The sequence below is a fragment of the Bison bison genome, unplaced genomic scaffold (genome assembly GCF_000754665.1).
Source record: "Bison bison bison isolate TAMUID 2011002044 unplaced genomic scaffold, Bison_UMD1.0 scf7180017864309, whole genome shotgun sequence".
NCBI lineage: Eukaryota > Metazoa > Chordata > Mammalia > Artiodactyla > Bovidae > Bison > Bison bison.
In genome coordinates, this window is record NW_011494881.1 from 7,350,091 (window position 1) to 7,369,565 (window position 19,475).

The 19,475-nt window shown below is 38.3% G+C and overlaps 1 protein-coding gene across 2 annotated transcripts in view; it reads right to left on the reverse strand.

The window, feature by feature from the left end:
* The window catches only part of CFAP70 (cilia and flagella associated protein 70), an 84,181-nt gene that overhangs the window by 35,095 nt on the left and 29,611 nt on the right, over positions 1–19,475 (reverse strand). For both annotated transcript variants that reach the window (XM_010852279.1, XM_010852280.1), the window contains 7 exons: positions 18,121–18,255; positions 9,195–9,365; positions 8,930–9,010; positions 6,522–6,613; positions 3,160–3,220; positions 2,656–2,850; positions 1,164–1,295 (listed from right to left, as the gene is read on the reverse strand). In XM_010852279.1, the coding sequence (XP_010850581.1) occupies positions 1,164–1,295; positions 2,656–2,850; positions 3,160–3,220; positions 6,522–6,613; positions 8,930–9,010; positions 9,195–9,365; positions 18,121–18,255 (867 nt within the window). The remainder of the gene's footprint in view (positions 1–1,163; positions 1,296–2,655; positions 2,851–3,159; positions 3,221–6,521; positions 6,614–8,929; positions 9,011–9,194; positions 9,366–18,120; positions 18,256–19,475) is intronic.

Sequence of the window (19,475 nt, forward strand, 5' to 3'; positions counted from 1 at the left end):
TTTCTGTCTTTTATTGAGCCCATCTTTGCATGAAATGTTCCCTTGGTATCTCTAATTTTCTTGAAGAGACCTCTAGTCTTTCCCATTCTATTGTTTTCCTCTATTTCTTTGCACTGATCACTGAAGGAAGGCTTTATCTCTTTGCTATTTGGAATTCTGCAATCAAATGGGTGTATTGTTCTTTTTCTCCTTTGCTTTTCACTTCTCTTCTTTTCACAGCTATTTGTAAGGCCTTCTCAGACAGCCATTTTCCTTTTTTCATTTCTTTTTCTTCAGGATGGTCTTACTCCCTGTCTCCTGTACAATGTCACGAACCTCCGTCCATAGTTCATCAGGCACTCTATCAGATCTAGTCCCTTATATCTATTTCTCACTTCTGCTGTATAGTCATAAGGGATTTGATTTAGGTCATACCTGAATGGTCTAGTGGTTTTCCCCACTTTCTTTAATTTAAGTCTGAATTTGGCAATAAGGAGTTCATGATCTGAGCCACAGTCAGCTCCCGGTCTTGTTCTTGCTGACTGTACAGAGCTTCTCCATCTTTGGTTGCAAAGAATATAACCAATCTGATTTCAATATTGACCATCTGGTGATGTCCATGTGTAGAGTCTTCTCTTGTGTTGTTGGAAGAGGGTGTTTGCTATGACCAGTGTGTTCTCTTGGTAGAACTCTATTAGCCTTTGCCCTGCTTCATTCCATATTCCAAGGCCAAATTTGCCTATTACTCCAGGTGTTTCTTGACTTCCTACTTTTGCATTCCAGTCCCCTATAATGAAAAGGACATCTTTTTTGGGTGTTAGTTCTAGAAGGTCTTGTAGGTGTTCATAGAACTGTTCACCTTCAGCTTCCTCAGTGTTACTGGTCGGGGCATAGAGTTGGATTACCGTGATATTGAATGGTTTGCCTTGGAAATGAAGAGAGATCATTCTGTAGTTTTTGAGATTGCATGAAAGAGGATACCCCCTTATTTTTCCAAAAATTAGTCTTATAAGTTAGGCAGTTTCTCATTCATCTTTGTGTTTTCAATGCCTAGCACAGAGCAGCTACCCCAATAAATGTCTGTGGAATTAAGGAAGAAAAGAGGCAAGAAGAAAGGAATTATTTAGAGGAGACCCTGATGACCTACAGAGAAAAGGAAGAGTGCTTAGTTCTAAGGCACCTACCTGGTTTAAGGCCACATGCATCTGATCCACCAAGAAAACATACAGCTCACTGATAAATTTCTGCAGCTCCTCTTGGCTTTCGAATGATGTTGTCTTCAAGTACTTCTCTCTCACAATCTTTACCACAGCATGCTGCAAGAGACACGCATCACCATGTGATAACATAGTTCAGCAGCATGCTAACAGCACAGACCTCCCTTGAGCTTCTGATCTAAGGCTCATCAGAAATCCAGAAGGTGAACTGATTTTCCTTGGTGACTGCTAGACTGTTGGCGCTCTGATTTTCCCCCAATCAACATACTTTGCATGACATCAAAGTATGTATTCATGACATCATTCTTTTCTTGACATTACCATCATCATCAATATGGTCAATACAGGATTCACACTTTGCAAAGAGAGTCACAAAGCCAAAGAAAACCTTAGCATTATGTTTATGCATCATGTTTTTCATAGTGGCAACATGATTCAAGAGAGAAAAGGAGAAAGGCCTGATTTGAGAGACTGAACAATGGAATCCTGGTTCTAATCCTGCCACTGTACAACCTCATAAATTATTTTACATTTGGTATTTCGGTTTCCTCATTTATTAAATGGATATGTACTTCTGGTATTCCTATCTTACTTCAAAAGAGGATTGAGAGGCCAAAGAGAAATAACAGGTGAAGAAGGACATCCAGCTAGTAATAGTAGAACCAGGAATCAAACTGAGATGTGCCTATGCCACCTGAGAATGGCCTCTTGTCTCCATGGGTATCCGTTGCTTTTCACTTTATTATTTCCACATACTTTCTTTGTATCTGTTTGGTACAGTTTAGGGCACATAGTAAATGTACATAGAGAGGCAATGCAGTGTAGCAAATAAGAATGTTGAGTCTGGAGCCAGATTGCCTGAATGTACATCCCATCTTTGACCTTTACTAGCTCTGTAATCTTAGGCAAATTATTTAATCAACTAAATACTGCAATTCTCTATCTATAAAATGAGGAGTACCTTTCTCTTATAGTTGTTGTGAGGATTAAATTAGTAAAATATGGAATATTTAAAAATTCGTCTGTATACAACAAATACTCAATAAATGTTAGCCATTATTATTTGGGAAATTATTGTTAAGTAAATACTTCTCAAATCTTAGTGATTCTATGGGCTGGAAAAGGTTTGCAATGGGAAACAGAAAATTGTCATGGAATCAACACCAGGTACAGAGTGTCTGCCTGCTAATGCAACACGAAATCTGGCCCCAAATCTGGCCTAACTTCAAGTGAGGAATTAGTTTATTACAAGCTTACACTCAGTATGGATACTGAACCATACCAAGACTATACAGGAGTGGAAGAATGTCTCTAGACATTCCATCATGGAGGACATAGGTCTTTGTATCAGTAGCAAGAAAGGTAGAGCATAGCTGAACATCACTGGAAAAGAAATGATAACTACATATGCAGATAAGATGCTTCATAAAAATCCACGGTTTAATAAATTAATATTTACCTTGAGTTGTTCTTTGAAAGCAAAGTATTTTCCAGAGCAATTAAGTTCATAGTTGAGCTGGCACTTCTGCTCCTCCAGGGTTTCACTGTCTATATCATTACCAGTCTTGACTACTTGTTTCCCAAACATATTGTGATATTCATTCAGAATGGCTCTAGAAATGTTCTTGATCTGCATGTGGTAGTCACTCACTGCCTAGAAAAATACAAAGTGTCTGGTAAAGGGGCCTCAAAGAGGTCAAGACATGGAATGATAGTCTGAAACTGGACTGGGTTTTACATTCAGTAATACTTTAGGTATAAATTGCCCTTTTCTTCCTATCTCAGAAACCATCAGCCAAAGATTAAACACTGTATGTTTAATCTGGTCAGATAGAAGCATGAGGGAAAATATGTGAAGCTACAATTTCTCACCCCTTCTGGAAAACACACCGAAGAGCCCAAGCTCTATTTTCAAGTGGGTGCACTCAACATCTCAGAGTTTCACCTTGGCTTTGGCACTTACCTTCTGAGCTCCTCCTGTCCTACGGGTAAGAGGTGGCCTTGGAGGAATCATTTCCTTGACCCTGTATCAGAAAAAAAACACACAAACTTTCTTATATCCAGATGTATGTTCTTTTATTTCCCAGCGCCAAAGGTCTGGGTGAGGGATATCAAAGGTCAGTTGCCCATCACACTGGACCACTATGCTATTATCTCATGTAAGAACCTAGATGTGAACTTCAGAACAGCATATAACTGTGAATTAGGAAGGAAGGTAGGAAACCACTAAATAGCTACCTGGAAAGTAGCTAAGTTGCACTTCTGGCTAATTTGAGCCCAGGCTTTACCCTTATTCATTTTTTTAAAATCTCTTGTACACAAGAAACTACATAACTCAGGCATTAGAAAGAAATGGGTGTTTCGACTTTAGTAGCTTTATGTAGCTACTAACAGTAGCTGTTATGACTTTTGGTAGAGTCTCTGAAAGCACAAAGCTTTGGAAATATAAATGGTACAAGCAAGTGAAAGCTTTTCTTTCCTCTTCAGTAGGAAAAGTTGATGCTTTCGAACTGTGATGCTGGAGAGGACTCTTGAGAGTCTGTTGGACTGCAAGGAGATCAAATCAGTCAATCCTAAAAGGAATCAATCCTAAATATTCATTGGAAGGACTGATGCTAAAGCTGAAGCTCCAATACAGTGACCACCCGATGTGAAGAACTGACTCATTTGAAAAGACCCTGATGCTGGAAAAGATTGAAGGCAGGAGGAGAAGGTGGCAACAGAGGACGAGATGGTTGGATGGCATCACCGACTCAATGGTCATGAGTTCGAGCAAACTCTGGGAGATAATGAAAGACAGGGAAGCCTGATGTGCTACAGTCCATGGGGCTGTAAAAAGTTAGACACAACTGAGTGACTGAATAACAATAAGGATAAAAAGTATACTCTTGGTCATAATTTTTAAGACTGCATTAAGCTACAGTAAAGACATTAAACTTTACAGTGGAAAAAAAAAACTTTACAGTGGATAAGAAAATACATTTTATCACTGTTAAACTACTTACACCAAAACTTTTACCTTCCATTTCCAGGAGTTCTTACAAGAACCCAAAAGAAATCAGGGGCTTCCCTGATGGCTCACTTGGTAATGAATCCACTTGCAATGTGGGAGACCTGGGTTCAATCCCTGGGTTGGGAAGATCCCCTGGAGGAGGGCATGGCAACTCATTCCAGTATTCTTGCCTGGAGAATCCCCATGGACAGAGGAGCCTGGCAGGCTACAGTCCATGGGGTTGAAAAGAGTCGGACACGACTGAGTGACTGAGCACACAGACAAACGGAATTATAGTTCTTCCTTCTAAGAGTTTCAGATTCCTACTTAGGTATACTATACTGTCTTGAAATTTACCAAAAAATTCACAAATCCAATTTTTCTTTCTGATCAGATCAGTCGCTCAGTCGTGTCGGACTCTTTGCAACCCCATGAATCGCAGCATGCCAGGCCTCCCTGTGCATCACCAACTCCCGGAGTTCACTGAGACTCACGTCCATCGAGTCAGTGATGCCATCCAGCCATCTCATCCTCTGTCGTCCCCTTCTCCTCCTGCCCCCAATCCCTCCCAGCATCAGAGTCTTTTCCAATGAGTCAGCTCTTCGCATGAGAATTCCCTGGTGGTCCAGTGGTTAAGACTTGGTGCTTTCACTGCAGTGGCCCAGGTTCAATCCTTGGTTGGGGAACTAAGATCTCGCAAGCTATGTGGCATGGCCAAAAAGAAAAGTGAGAATAGGTTCTATGTAATTGTAGACCTTGCTCGTAACTCTTAATTTTAATTTTATCTATGTTACTAGATAATATATCCGTATGATTCAAAATTTAAGAAATATGAACCAATATATAGTAAATGGTCTCCTGCCAACCTTGTTTAGCCACCCAGTTTCCTTTCCAGAGACAATATTATTCATTCACTGAAAATATATATTGAGTGCCTATTATCCACCAGGCACTTTTCCAGGTGCCAGGGATAGAGTATTAAGCAAAGACAAAAATTCTTGCCCTCGTGGCACTTACATTTTAGTTGGGGGAAGAAAGGACAATAAATAAGATAAATATGTTAGTGATATGTTCCACACAGAAAAATAATACAAGAAGGCAGACAAACTATGTTGGGGGTTGGGAGTGGTGGAGATGGGGAGCATATTTCACCAGGGAAAGCTTCACTGAGATGATAATACTTGAGTATGACCTGATAGAAGTAAGGAAGCAAGTCATGTAGATATCTGGGGTGAAGGAAATTATAGGAAAAGCAAGCAGCAAGTGTAAAGGCCTTGCTGCAAGAGTATGCCTGGCATGTGTGAGCAATAACAAGAGGCCACTTTGGCTAGACAGAAAAAAATGAGGAGAAAATACATGCAGAGTACATAGCCAGCCCCTTGTAGGTCATATAGACTGACTTTTACTCAGAGTATGATGGGAGTCACTGGTAGCTTCTGAAGAGAGGAGTTATATGAATTGATTTCCATTTTAATATAATCATTACAGAATGCTATAGTAAGAGTAAATTGCCCAAATGTGGTACATTCATAGAATGAAGTACTATTCAACAATAAGGAAATGAAATACTGATACACGCTGCATGCTGGATGAACCTTCACAGCATCATATTAGATGAAAGAAACCAGCCAACGAGGACCACATTGGTATATGCTTCCACTTAAATGAAATGTTCCAGAGTTGGCAAATTTATACAGACAAAAAGTAGATAAGTGATTGCTTAGGCCTGGGGTGCACGGTGTTGGTAGGGAAATGGCATGAGGATTGAGAGGAAATGTAGAGGGATTCCTCATATATATGGAGACATTATTCTCCATCTATCTATATAAAAAAGACAATAAAGGATACCATGAATAATTATACATCAATAAATTGGATAACCTTGATGAAACAGACAACTTCTTATCAACACAATCAAAGCACTGTGGTACAACATAAGCATAGTTCTAAAAAATTACACATATTTATATGAGAGGAGTGTGTGTGTGTGTAATATAGACACTTACAATAACTCCAGAAGGATAAATACCAAGGTGTTAAAAATGGTTATCATTGGGTGAGTAGAAAGAAAGCTGGGTATTTTTAGATACTTTCTTGTTGATTTTTTTTTTTCTTGCTGATCTTGAAATTTTCAATATTTTTGTAATTGGTATATATGGCTTTTTTTAAAAGAAGACAAAAGTAATGAAAAAAACTTCATTAAAAAAAAACACCCAGAAAACTGTCTGCTGCTTAACCCAAGAAAAATTACATTTATGTGGACAAAACAACTTCCTTTAAAGGAAGTCACCTAAATTGTCTTGCAAAACAGGTATAAGAACCATGGCACACACCTTCTGGCTAGTTCCTCTGGCATTCTCTTCGGAACCAAGGCTTTGTCCAGTTCAATCTCCAACACAATGTAAGTCCCTGCTTCTACATATTGCTGCAAAGACATTTTTCTCTAATTTATTCTTTCCAGGAAAATACATATTCATGAAAAAATTTTAGTACTATAATGCTCACAATATAAATGAGAAAATTGTATATTTAACTATATATAGTGTGATTATGCGGAGAAGGCAATGGCAACCCACTCCAGTACTCTTGCCTGGAAAATCCCATGGACGGAGGAGCCTGGTAGGCTGCAGTCCATGGGGTCGCTGAGGGTCGGACACAACTGAGTGACTTCACTTTCACTTTTCACTTTCCTGCATTGGAGAAGGAAATGGCAACCCACTCCAGTGTTCTTGCCTGGAGAATCCCAGGGACGGGGGAGCCTGGTGGGCTGCCATCTCTGGGGTCACGCAAAGTAGGACACGACTGAAGTGACTTAGCAAGCAAGCAAGCAAGTGTGATTACGACTTAAAATATTTTTTAGATAGAAAAGATAACTGGAAAGAAAGATAGTAATGGGGGGGGGGCTTCCCTGGTGGTCCAGTGGTTAAGGATCCGACTGCCAATGCAGTGGGCATAGGTTTGACCCCAGGTCTGGAATGATCCCATATGCAGAAGGGCAACTAAGCCCATGCACCGTAATTACTGAGCCTGAGTACTGCAATGACTGGAGCCACTGTGCCTAGAGCCCTTACTACACAACAAGAGAAGCCTCTGCAAGGAGAAGCCTGCACACCACAACGAAGAGAAACCCCAGCTTGCCACAACTAGAGAAAGCCCCAAGCACAGCCACGAACACCTAGGGCAGCCATAAGTAAATAAATAAATAAATATTTTTAAAAAATAGTGGCAGTGGTTATCTCTTGCAGAAAAAGGTTTTCAATTTTACTCTTGAAAACATCTACCCCAGCTGAAGTCTTGTTTAATTTGTTCAATATCATTCTTAAAATTCTTTTAAGTGAGTGTCATTCTATCTTCTAGCAAACATCTTTCAGGAGTCTTGCAGAAATAATATCATAACCTTCTGACATTCCCACCCACACCCTTCTAAGTACCATCTATCAACTTCAACCTAGGACATTTCTACCTAGATTTTTGCCAGCATCCTAAATATATCAGGTCCAAGACTGAACTTATCATTTTCCTATAATAACCACTATCTTTATTTTTCTGTAATGATTCTGTTATCTTTCCAGAAAGTAAGGCTTGAAACCCAAGTTAGCTTTAACTTTTATTCCTCAACACCCAAAGCTTCCAAATATCATACCTTGCCTCTGCAAGTTTTTTACTTTCTTTACTACAACCCTGTCCCTAGATTAAACTGTCATTAACACTCACCTGTACTATAGGAAAAACCTATACACTGACATCTGAATCCCCTACCACAACTTCAGTCTCTTTTTTCCATATTCTGGCAAGAGTATTGCCCTGACACACTCATGAGGTATTATTTCTACATGACTTAAAAACTTACATGTGCGTTTCTGAGATAAGGCGTAACAGTCCCTCATCATCCACAGAATGAAACCCACACTTTTCAGCAAGCCTTTCAAAGCATTTCTAAACCCCAACTCAATCCCTCTCTTCTTTATCACCTCCTTCTAGAGCCATTACTTTCTTTTCATTTCTCTATATCATGGTGGTGGTGGTGGTATAGTCGCTAAGTCATATCCGACTCTTGCAACCCCATGGACTGTAGCCTGCCAGGCTCCTCTGTCCATGGGATTCTCCAGGCAAGAATACTGGAGTGGGTTGTCATTTCTCTATATCATACACTGAATTAATTGACATACCCTGAGTTCTGCTACCTTCTTGTGTCTTGACTCAAGTTATTCTCTGATCCTGAAATTCTTCTCCTTCCGTCTCCATTTGGCAGAGGGTTCTCTTTATCTTTCACTACTTGGCTTGGATGCCACCCCTTCCTGAAGACTTCTGAGGCTGCCTCCTCTGACTCCTGAGCCCACACAGCGCTTTCGTTAGTGCCTCTGCTACAGCAGTCATCAAGGGTCTGTCTCACAGTTAGTTACATACCAGTCTGTTTTGCCCACCAGAGTGTTGAGAGCATATGAATAAATGCTGTACATGATGTATCTCTACATCCCTAATAGGGCTTAATAAGCATAATTAACGAGACATAATTTTTTAATGCTAGGAAGGACCTTGAAATTAATCTGTTATCCACTCATTTTAGAGTCTCAACAAGACAAAGACATGACCTTACTCAAGGTCATAAGCTAGTCATGGCAAATATGGGATGGTTACTCAGAAAATGAATTTTCCTGAGCATTTTCCACTATATGATACAATCTGTTTAGTAAAGGACTGATGGATTCAAACTTAATTTTCTAACTCTTCATGCAGTTACCTGTCCTTCTGGATTGTTGCAAAGGGAGGGTTCCATTTCCAAAGGAGTATCTGAGCTCTGAGATTTTATACTAGGTGCTTGCTGAAACAAAATAAGCACACATCAAAAATTCAATTCTTACATGGTCTCCACAACAGCAGGAGCAAGGACCATTATGTTGCATCAAAATGTCAATTAAAATGAAGCAATTCATCAAAACAGAAATCAATGCAAGCCTCTGGAAAGTAACAAAACCAGCAAAATCATCAACTTCTCGACAACCTACCACATCCCCAGGCCTAGGCTTTCCTTCCATATCCTTTTCTTTGACTGTTTTATCCTCTTTCAGGTTCTTAGAAACAACTGGTTTAGACACTGGAGAATTAATTCCGCCTACTTTATTATTCTGAATCAAATTATGGCCAGTATCCCGGAACAAGCTAAATAAACACTTGGTCTGAAAAGAAACAAACAAAAAATGTAATTACTCACAGGCAAATGAAACAAACTTAAAAAAAGAACTTCATATTGTTCTAATTGTTTTTAAAAATTTTACAGTGTTGTGTTGGTTTCTGCCATATAACAACACAAATTAGCCATAATTATATACATGCCCCTTCCCTCCTTAGTCTCCTTCCTTCCCCCATCCCACCCCTCCAGGTCATCACGAGCACCAGACTAGGCTCCCTGTGCTTCACAGCAACTTTTCACCAGCTATCCCTCCTACACCGGATGGCGTGTATATGCTGCTGCTGCTGCCAAGTCACTTCCGTCGTGTCTGACTCTGTGCGACCCCGTAGGCTACTGTCTCCATTTCTCCCACTCCCTCCCTCCCCTGTGTTCACAAGACCATTCTCTACATCTGTGTCTCTTTTCCTTCCCTGCTGTTCATCTATATTATTTTTCTAGATTCCATATATATACATTAATACAGTATATTGTTTTTCTCTTTCTGATTTCACTATGTATAAGGGTGGAGGAACTTCTGAGCACGTTATTCTTTAACATCATTTAGTTTTCCAGATAATTTTAGTATAGTACAATCAGAGATAAATAGAAGCAAAAAAGCTTAATTGCCTTGCCATACAGGTTGAACTGATAAAACCATTCATAGAAAATTAGCTGCCTACCCTAGTTTTTAAACTAGGGTTTGAAATTTAAGAGAAATTTCAAACTCACTTGTTTTGGTTTCTCATAACTTGGTACCAGAAAGTGTTTAAACTTTGACACATAGTTTCAGATTAACTTTAAGCGATAGAATTTATTTCTGTACAGGAAATATTATCTATCTAAAAACTACTGGCTTATCACTTATAGTTGGAAGAATAGTACAAGTTTAAAGTAACACTATGCAAGGGGAAATTCAAACTATAGATAAATAACGAGAAAAAAATCTAAAAATAATCTTTATAATTAAACAACAAGGATGAATCTAAATGTAATTTATGATAAATGAAAGAAATAAGACTGCCCTCCTCCCAAAAAGTGGGGAGGAGCAGACAGAGGAGGGAGAGAAGGGTAACAGATGAGGATAATGGATATTTTCAGTTCATGATTGTGGTAACAGTTTCACATATGCAAACCTACATTACAAGTTTTACATTGTACACTTTAGATATATGCAATTTATATGTCAGCTATACCTTAATAAACCTGCTAAAAAATAGTATGGCAATATTAAAGAGAAATTATGAATACTAAATACTATTCACAACCCTGCCACCTCTACCATAATTGCTGTATTTCATATATTCTAAGATGCAGATTTTTCCAAATGTTAACATCTGGAAGAGAACATTTCATGTAAGAAATATTACACAACATGCAGTCATTTATGTCTCCTTTCACTCAGCATAATGTTTTTGAGGCTTGTCCATGTTACAGCATGTATCAGTAGTTCATTCCTTTTTAAAAACAGCTTTGTTGTTCTGTTGTCCAAACAATTTACCCATTTAAAGTACAGTCAAAATTCCATGATTTGGGGGAGAAAAAAATCTGCTTTCCAGGTCTAAACAGCATCTTCCTATGAGAATCTGTTTTTCTGCTTGGTTGAAACAGAATGAAGCATTTACAATTTTGGATCTTTTCTGTTTAGGCTAGGGGGATGGTACTAAAGACTGCTAGCCCATGAATATTAAAAATGGAATTCACTGGGCAACATCTAAGCAAGCTTCAGAATGGAGCAGACGATCAATAAAGGCGAAATAAGGTTCTGTTTCAGCAGCAAGTCCAAAAGAGACAAGGAAATGAATTCTTCCAGTTTTGCTCTGGAAAAATAAAATTCAATGATTTTGGCATATTACATTAATTGTAGTTCATTCCTTTTTATTGTTAAATAGTATTCCCTAGTATTCCTTGGAAGGAAAGTTATGACCAACCTAGACAGCATGTTAAAAAGCAGAGACATTACTTTGTCAACAAAGGTCCATCTAGTCAAGGCTATGGTTTTTCCAGCAGTCATGTATGGATGTTGAGAGTTGGACTACACAGAAGGCTGAGTGCCGAAGAATTGATGCTTTTGAACTGTTGTGTTAGAGAAGACTCGTGAGAGTCCCTTGGACTGCAAAGGGATCCAACCAGTCCATCCTAAGGGAGATCAGTCCTGGGTGTTCATTGGAAGGACTGATGCTGAAGCTGAAACAACAATATTTTGGCCACCTGATGCGAAGAGCTGACTCACTGGAAAAGAACCTGATGCTGGGAAAGATCAAGGGGGACGACAGAGGATGAGATGGTTGGATGGCATCACCGACTCGATGGACATGAGTTTGGGTAGGCTCCGGGAGTTGTTGATGGACAGGGAGGCCTGTCGTGCTGCAATCCATGGGGTCTCAAAGAGTCGGACATGACTGAGCGACTGAACTGAACTGATTCCCTAGTATAGATGTGCCATAATTTGCTTATTGATTCACTAGTTGTGGGCATTTGGACTGCTGTGACTTTTTAGCTATTATGAATAATGCTATCAACATCCATATACATGTCTTTATGTAAAAGCGAGTTTTCAGTTCTCTTGGTAGGTTCCTAGGAATGATTTGCTGGGTTGTATGGTAAGTTTGGAAAGATCCCTAGGAGAAGGGAATGGCTACCCACTCCAGTCTTCTTGTTTAGAGAATTCCATGGACAGATCATGGGGTTGCAAAAAGACAGAACATGACTGAGTGACTTTCACTTCACTTCACATGGTAAATTTGGAGAATCCCAGGTGGCTCAGCAGTAAAGAATCCGCCTGCAGTACAGGAGATATGGGTTCAATCCCTGGGTTGGGAAGATCCCCTGGAAGAGGAAATGGAAACCCACTCCAGTATTCTTGCTAGGAAAATCCCATGGACAAAGGAGACTGGTGGGCTACAGTCCATAGGGGTGCAAAGACATGACTGAGCACACACACATACACACATATGGTAAGTTTAATATAGATTATGGTTATATTTAATGCAGATTTTCTATATTAAAGTAATTTTGTTTATTAAATTATTAATTATAAACAATTATTAAACATAAATTAGTTATGTTTAACAAAAATTTTCTAAATAGTTGTTCTACCAAGTATTAAGAGTAGAATATTGAAATTTCTAAATGTTAACTGCCAAACTGCCTATTACCTCTTTCAATTCTGTTGAGTTTGGTTTCATGCATAATGAGGTTCTGTTGTTAGTATATATGTATATACATTTATTATTTACACATGTATTATATATAATAATCTATAATTTATAAATCTCATCTTCCTGATTAATTGACATGCCACACTATATCTGTAATAATATTATTCATCTTGAAGTCTATTTTATCTGATATAAATATAGCCACTTAGCTCTGTTTCTATTTGCATAGTTTATCTTTTCCATCCTTTTACTTCAACTTATGTGTCTTTGAATCAAAACGTATTTGTTGTAGGTAGCATATCATTGAATCTTGATTTTCTATTGAAATATAGTTGATTTACAGTTTTCAGTTTCAGGTATACAGAAAAGTGACTCAGTTACATATATCTTTCAGATTATCTTACATTATAGGTTACTACAAGTTATTGAAAACAATTCCTTGTGTTCTGAAGTAAATCCTTATTGCTTATCTATTTTATGTACAGTACTTTGTTAATTTCATACTCCTAATTTATCCCTCCCCTCACTTTCTTTCCCCTTTGGTAAACACAAGTTTATTTTCTAAATCTGAGTAGGTTTATGTTTTGTATATGAATTCATTTGTATTATTTTTTAGATTCCACACATAAGTGATATCATATATTTGATTTCTCAAATCCCAACATTTTTTAAAAATCCAGTCTCATAACCTCTTTCTCTTCATTGGTGTATTTAGACTACTCACATGTGTTATTAAAATATTTACATTTATATTTGACATTTTGCTATTTGTGTTCTATATATCTTGTCTTTTTTGCTCCTCTGTTCCTCCTTTAAGTGCCTTCTTTTAATATTAAATACATATATATATATATACTTTTATGCATGTGTATGGTGAGTGAGTGAGTACTAAGTCGCTCAGTCATGTCCAGCTCTTTACGACCCTACTGACTGTAGCCCGCCAGGCTCTTCTCTGTCCATGGGATTCTCCAGGCAAGAATACTGGAGTGGGTTGCCATGCCCTCCTCTAGGGGATCTTTCCATGTGTATGGTACCTACACACATACTTTTTTTAGTGGTTGCTTTAGAGATCACAGTATGCATCTGAACTAATCACAATCTATTGCACATTGAGCCTAACTTAATTCTTGTAAAAATAGAAACTTTATTGTACTACAGCTCCATTCTATTCTCCATCCTTTATGTTACTATTATCGTATATAAGTTATATCTATGTAATGCTTTCAAAATGTGGTGCTAGAGAAGACGTTTGAAAGTCCCATGGACAGTAAAGAGATTAAACAAGTCAATCCTAAAGGAAATCAACCCTGAATATTCATTGGAAGGACTGATGCTGAAGATGAAGCTCCAATACATTGGCCACCTGATGTGAAGAGCTGATTCATTGGAAAAGACCCTGATTCTGGGAAAGACTGAAGGCAAAAAGAGAAGGGGATGACAGAGGGTGAGATGGTTGGATGGCATCACTGACTCAATGGACATGAGTTTGAGCAAATTCCAGGAGAGAGTAAAGGACAGGGAAGCCAGGCATGCTACAGTCCATGGGGTCGTAAAGAGTCAGACACAACTGAGTGACTTTCACTTTCAGAGTAAAGGGAGGAGGAAGTGGTTTAGAAGCAGATGTTGGCAAGAATGCCTCAAACTCCACAGTTTTTCATGCATTAATACTTCTCAGTTTGTTGATATCTTTGGTCAATTTCCAGAGTGCTGAAATGGCATTTTGTCAATGGGTTGAGCTTTATAGTTGCTTCTAGGGGGAGAAAATACTTTGACTGCCTTGTCACTCAGACATAGCCAGAAGTGATTCAAGTATTTTTCATATATTTAAAAAATTATGATTATGTATTTATAAAAAGTTGTGATCACAGTGGATGTAGTTTTACATCCTTTTTCATTTAACAGACTATCACATGTATCTGTTCAAGTTTTTTAAGTTTTTCCTAAGAATAATTTGAATAATCTTCTTCACATGCATATAATAAAAGTAATAAATAAAAATGTCTGTGTGTCAACTGTATCTCTAGTGCTTTACATATTTTATCTCTTTTAATATGTAAAACAATGATAGGAAACAAGTACTGTCTCCATTTTACTAATGCATAAAGTTGAGAGAAATTTAGTTACTTGCCCAGAGTCAGTAAATAGCAGCTAGTCTGGAAGTTCCAGAATTCAATCTAGAAACTGCCTGACATCAAAGCCTATAACCTTTTGATTATGATATTCTGTTTCCCTCAGATTCACCCAAAACACCTTGAAACGACTGGTAGGATAAAGTAGTTTATATTTTAGGAATAATAGTCATCGTTCTGATACATACTCAAACATTTTCCCTGATTTTTTAGGTACATTGTAATTTGGTTTGTGATGGTTTCTTCTATGTATAGAAGATTTTTATTTTTTGGCAATCTAAATCTTTTATCGGAGAAGGCAGTGGCACCCCACTCCAGTACTCTTGCCTGGAGAATCCCAGGGACGGGGAGCCTATGGGGTTGCACAGAGTCGGACATGACTGAAGCGACTTAGCAGCAGCAGCAGCAGCATGCTATATGCAAAATTTTTGCTTTCTTTTTTGCATTTAATTATCTACAAAGCATTAATGTTTATCTTTTTAAAAATTTTTATTTCCTAAGTATATATACTTCATTACTTTTTTTTCTTGCTGCACTGGGTCTTCACTTTTGTACTGGGCTTTATCTAATTGTGGAGCATGGGGGCTGCTCTCTAGTTGAGGGGCCAAGCTTTGCATTATGGTGGCTTCTCTTGGTGCAGAGCCCAGGCTCTAGGCAAGTAGGCTTCAGCAGTTGTGATGCACAGACTTAGTTTCCCTGCAGTATACGAGACCTTCCCGAACCAAGGATTGAACCTGTGTCCCATTTTGCAAGGTGGATTCTTTAACCACTGGACCACCAGGGAAGCCATGATGCTTATCTTTTTAATGGGTGCAAGTCCCACCATTTTTATTTACAAAAATCTATTAATCCATCCTGTATTATTAGACATTTAATCTTAAGTTTAGTTTTGCTATTATTGATCCCCAAAAGTTTTCATGAATATAAGGGCTTTGATCCTATTATTTATTTCAGACACATCCCTATAAACCTGACTTCTGATTCAAAGGATACTTATACAGAGTTTATTACTCATTTGGTTTTCAAATAGAGATGATGGGTCTTTCATGACTCTATTATTGAGTAATAGCTGTCCTAATGATGATGAAATAGTAATGTGTTTTTATTATTATTGATTTTTATAAAGGTGCACTTTCTCCTAAGAAGCAACATGATAAAACTGATTTTTCTCTTAAATAAATAATTTTAATTTTAACATCTGAAAATTGCAAGAACCATATTATAGCTCATTAATCAGTATATGGATTTAAATTTTTGCATACTGAACACAATAGACTTCTTGCATTATTCTAAAGATTTTGTATCCAACTTTATTGAGGTAAATTGAAATATAGGCTTACTTTAGAGATACTGCAGGTTGGTTCCAGACTACATCAATAAAGCAAATATTGCAGTAAAGCAAGACATGGATTTTTTGGTTTCTCAATGCAAATAAAAGCTATGTTTACACTATACTGTAATCTATTAAGTGTAAAATAGCAATGTCTCAAAAACCAATGTACAGATCTTAATTTAAAAATACTTCTTCACTTAAAAAAAGGCCAAAATGATTAGATTAGGAACAACACAGATCACTATAACAAATAAAACAATAATGTTTGAAATACTGTGAGAACTAACAAAACGTGAGAGAGAGACACAAAGTGAGCAAATGCGGCTGAAAAATATCACCCACAGACTTGCTCATCTCAGGGTTACTACCAACCTTCAATTTGTAAAAAGAAAATACAACATCTGTGAAGAATGATAAAGCAAAGTACCATAAAATAAGGTATGCCTATAAAATCATCTGGACCAGTGATGACAAACAGGATTTAACTTATGCTGCTGCTGCTGCTAAGTCACTTCAGTCGTTTCCGACTCTGTGTGACCCCATAGACGGCAGCCCACCAGGCTCCCCCGTCCCTGGGATTCTCCAGGCCAGAACACTGGAGTGGATTGCCATTTCCTTCTCCAATGCATGAAAGTGAAAAGTGAAAGTGAAGTCCCTCAGTCGTGTCCGACCCTCAGTGACCCCATGGACTGCAGCCCACCAGGCTCCTCCATCCATGGGATTTTCCAGGCAGGAGTACTGGAGTGGGGTGCCATTGCCTTCTCTGAACTTATGCTTAAATTCTGATTTTAGTGGAGATGTTTTAGAATACTGTGTTGACAAAGATTCTACGTCCTTATCTGGACTCAAAAGGATGGGTTCAAAAGGAAAGAATATTCTGATTGATATGAGGCTTCCCCAGTGGCTCAGTGGGTAAAGAATCTGCCTGCCAATGCAAGAGACACAGGAGACGTGGTTCGATTCCTTGGTTTGGAAGATCCCCTGGAGCAGGACAAGGCAAACCATTCCAGTATTCTTGCCTGGAGAAGCCCATGAACTGAGAAGCCTGGTGAGCTACAGTCCAAAGGGTACCAAAGAGTCAGATCTGACTGAGTGACTACACACGCACTCATGCCTGTATCAGTTCAGTTCAGTCGCTTAGTCGTGTCCAACTCTTTGAGACCTCATGGATTGTAGCATGCCAGGCCTCCCTGTCCATCAACAACTCCCAGAGTTCACCCAAACCCATGTCCATTCAGTCAGTGATGCCATCTAACCATCTCATCCTCTGTTGTCCCCTTCTGCCCTCAATCTTTCCCAGCATTAGGGTCTTTTCAGATGAGTTAGCTCTTCCCATCCAGTGGCCAAAGTACTGGAGTTTCAGCTTCAGCATCAGTCCTTCCAATGAACACCCAGGACTGATCTCCTTTAGGATGGACTGGCTGAATCTCCTTGCAGTGCCAGGGACTCTCAAGGGTCTTCTCCAACACCACAGTTCAAAAGCATCAGTTCTTCGGCACTAAGCTTTCTTTATAGTCCAACTCTCATATCCATACATGACCACTGGAAAAACCATAGCCTAAATGGACCTTTGTTGGCAAAGTAATGTCTCTGCTTTTCAATATAAACTACATATTTAAAGTATATGATTTCATCAGTCAGAATAACCAATATTCTCATCATCTCTAAATTTTTTCTCATATTTCTTTTGTAATCCATTCTTCCCTCTATCCCTGTTCCCAAGCAACCACTGATTTGCTTTCTACTTTCTGATAACTGTATTTCATTGGCATCATACAGTATGCACTCTCTTTTGTCTGGTTTCTTTCATTTATCATAATACATTTGAGATTCATCCATGTTGCATGTTTAATAGTTCATTCCTTTTTATTGCCAAATAGTATTCCATTGTATGGTTATACCACATAATTTGTTTTTCTGAATACCTGTTGATAGAAATTTGGGTTGTTTCCAGTTTGGGGCTTTTTGTTATCCTAAAGTTTTTAAGATTCAAGGGCAAAAGACTTCAAGGCTCTATATTTAACATCCCAGTGTATCAATTGTTTTCAAATATCAACTGCAAAGATGTGTGTGCTAAAGATATAAGTAAACACATATATAAGAATAAATTAGGATGATAACTTTTATACTAATTTTTCTTACCTTTTCATAGACTGTACTATCTAGGTAAGGGTAAACATGAAAAGCTCCCCGAATCTTCTTTACACCTGGATACAGCAATGGCACCATATTAACATAAGCCACACCATGAAATGAAAACTGACCTTCATCATCAGTCTAAAGGAATAAAAACAGATAGCTGTTAGTGTTACAGAGTAATGTACCATAAGGTCTGGAGCTCTGACTGAGCAGAGCAAAGACCTGACTTTAGGAACTAGCTATGCTACTTGATTTGAGCCAGTTATATAGACATTTTGGGTCTCTGCTTATTTATTTATAAGTGGGTTTAATAATACCATGATCACTGAGATAATATATATTAACAGTGTTAATTAACAGTAAAGATAGTAGTTTGATCAGCAAATACTCTAATAATGTATATTCAACCAAAGAGTCAATTTATCCATGTTGCTTTTTAGGAAAAAATGTAACTTTGCAATAATAGCAAATGAAGCAACTGACAAACAACTAATCTCAAAAATATACAAGCAACTCCTACAGCTCAATTCCAGAAAAATAAAAGACCCAATCAAAAAATGGGCCAAAGAACTAAATAGACATTTCTCCAAAGAAGACATACAGATGGCTAACACACACATGAAAAGATGCTCAACATCACTCATTATCAGAGAAATGCAAATCAAAACCACTATGAGATACCATTTCACGCCAGTCAGAATGGCTGCGATCCAAAAGTCTACAAGCAATAAATGCTGGAGAGGGTGTGGAGAAAAGGGAATCCTCTTACACTGTTGGTGGGAATACAAACTAGTACAGCCACTATGGAGAACAGTGTGGAGATTCCTTAAAAAACTGGAAATAGAATTGCCTTATGATCCAGCAATCCCACTGCTGGGCATACACACTGAGGAAACCAGAAGGGAAAGAGACACGTGTACCCCAATGTTCATCGCAGCACTGTTTACAATAGCCAGGACATGGAAGCAACCTAGATGTCCATCAGCAGTTGAATGGATAAGAAAGCTATGGTACATATACACAATGGAGTATTACTCAGCCATTAAAAAGAATACATTTGAATCAGTTCTAATGAGACGGATGAAACTGGAGCCTATTATACAGAGTGAAGTAAGCCAGAAAGAAAAACACCAATACAGTATACTAAGGCATATATATGGAATTTAGAAAGATGGTAACGATAACCCTGTATATGAGACAGCAAAAGAGACACTGATGTATAGAACAGTCTTTTGGACTCTGTGGGAGAGGGAAAGGGTGGGATGATTTGGGAGAATGGCACTGAAACATGTATAATATCATATATGAAACGAGTCGCCAGTCCAGGTTCGATGCACGATACTGGATGCTTGGGGCTG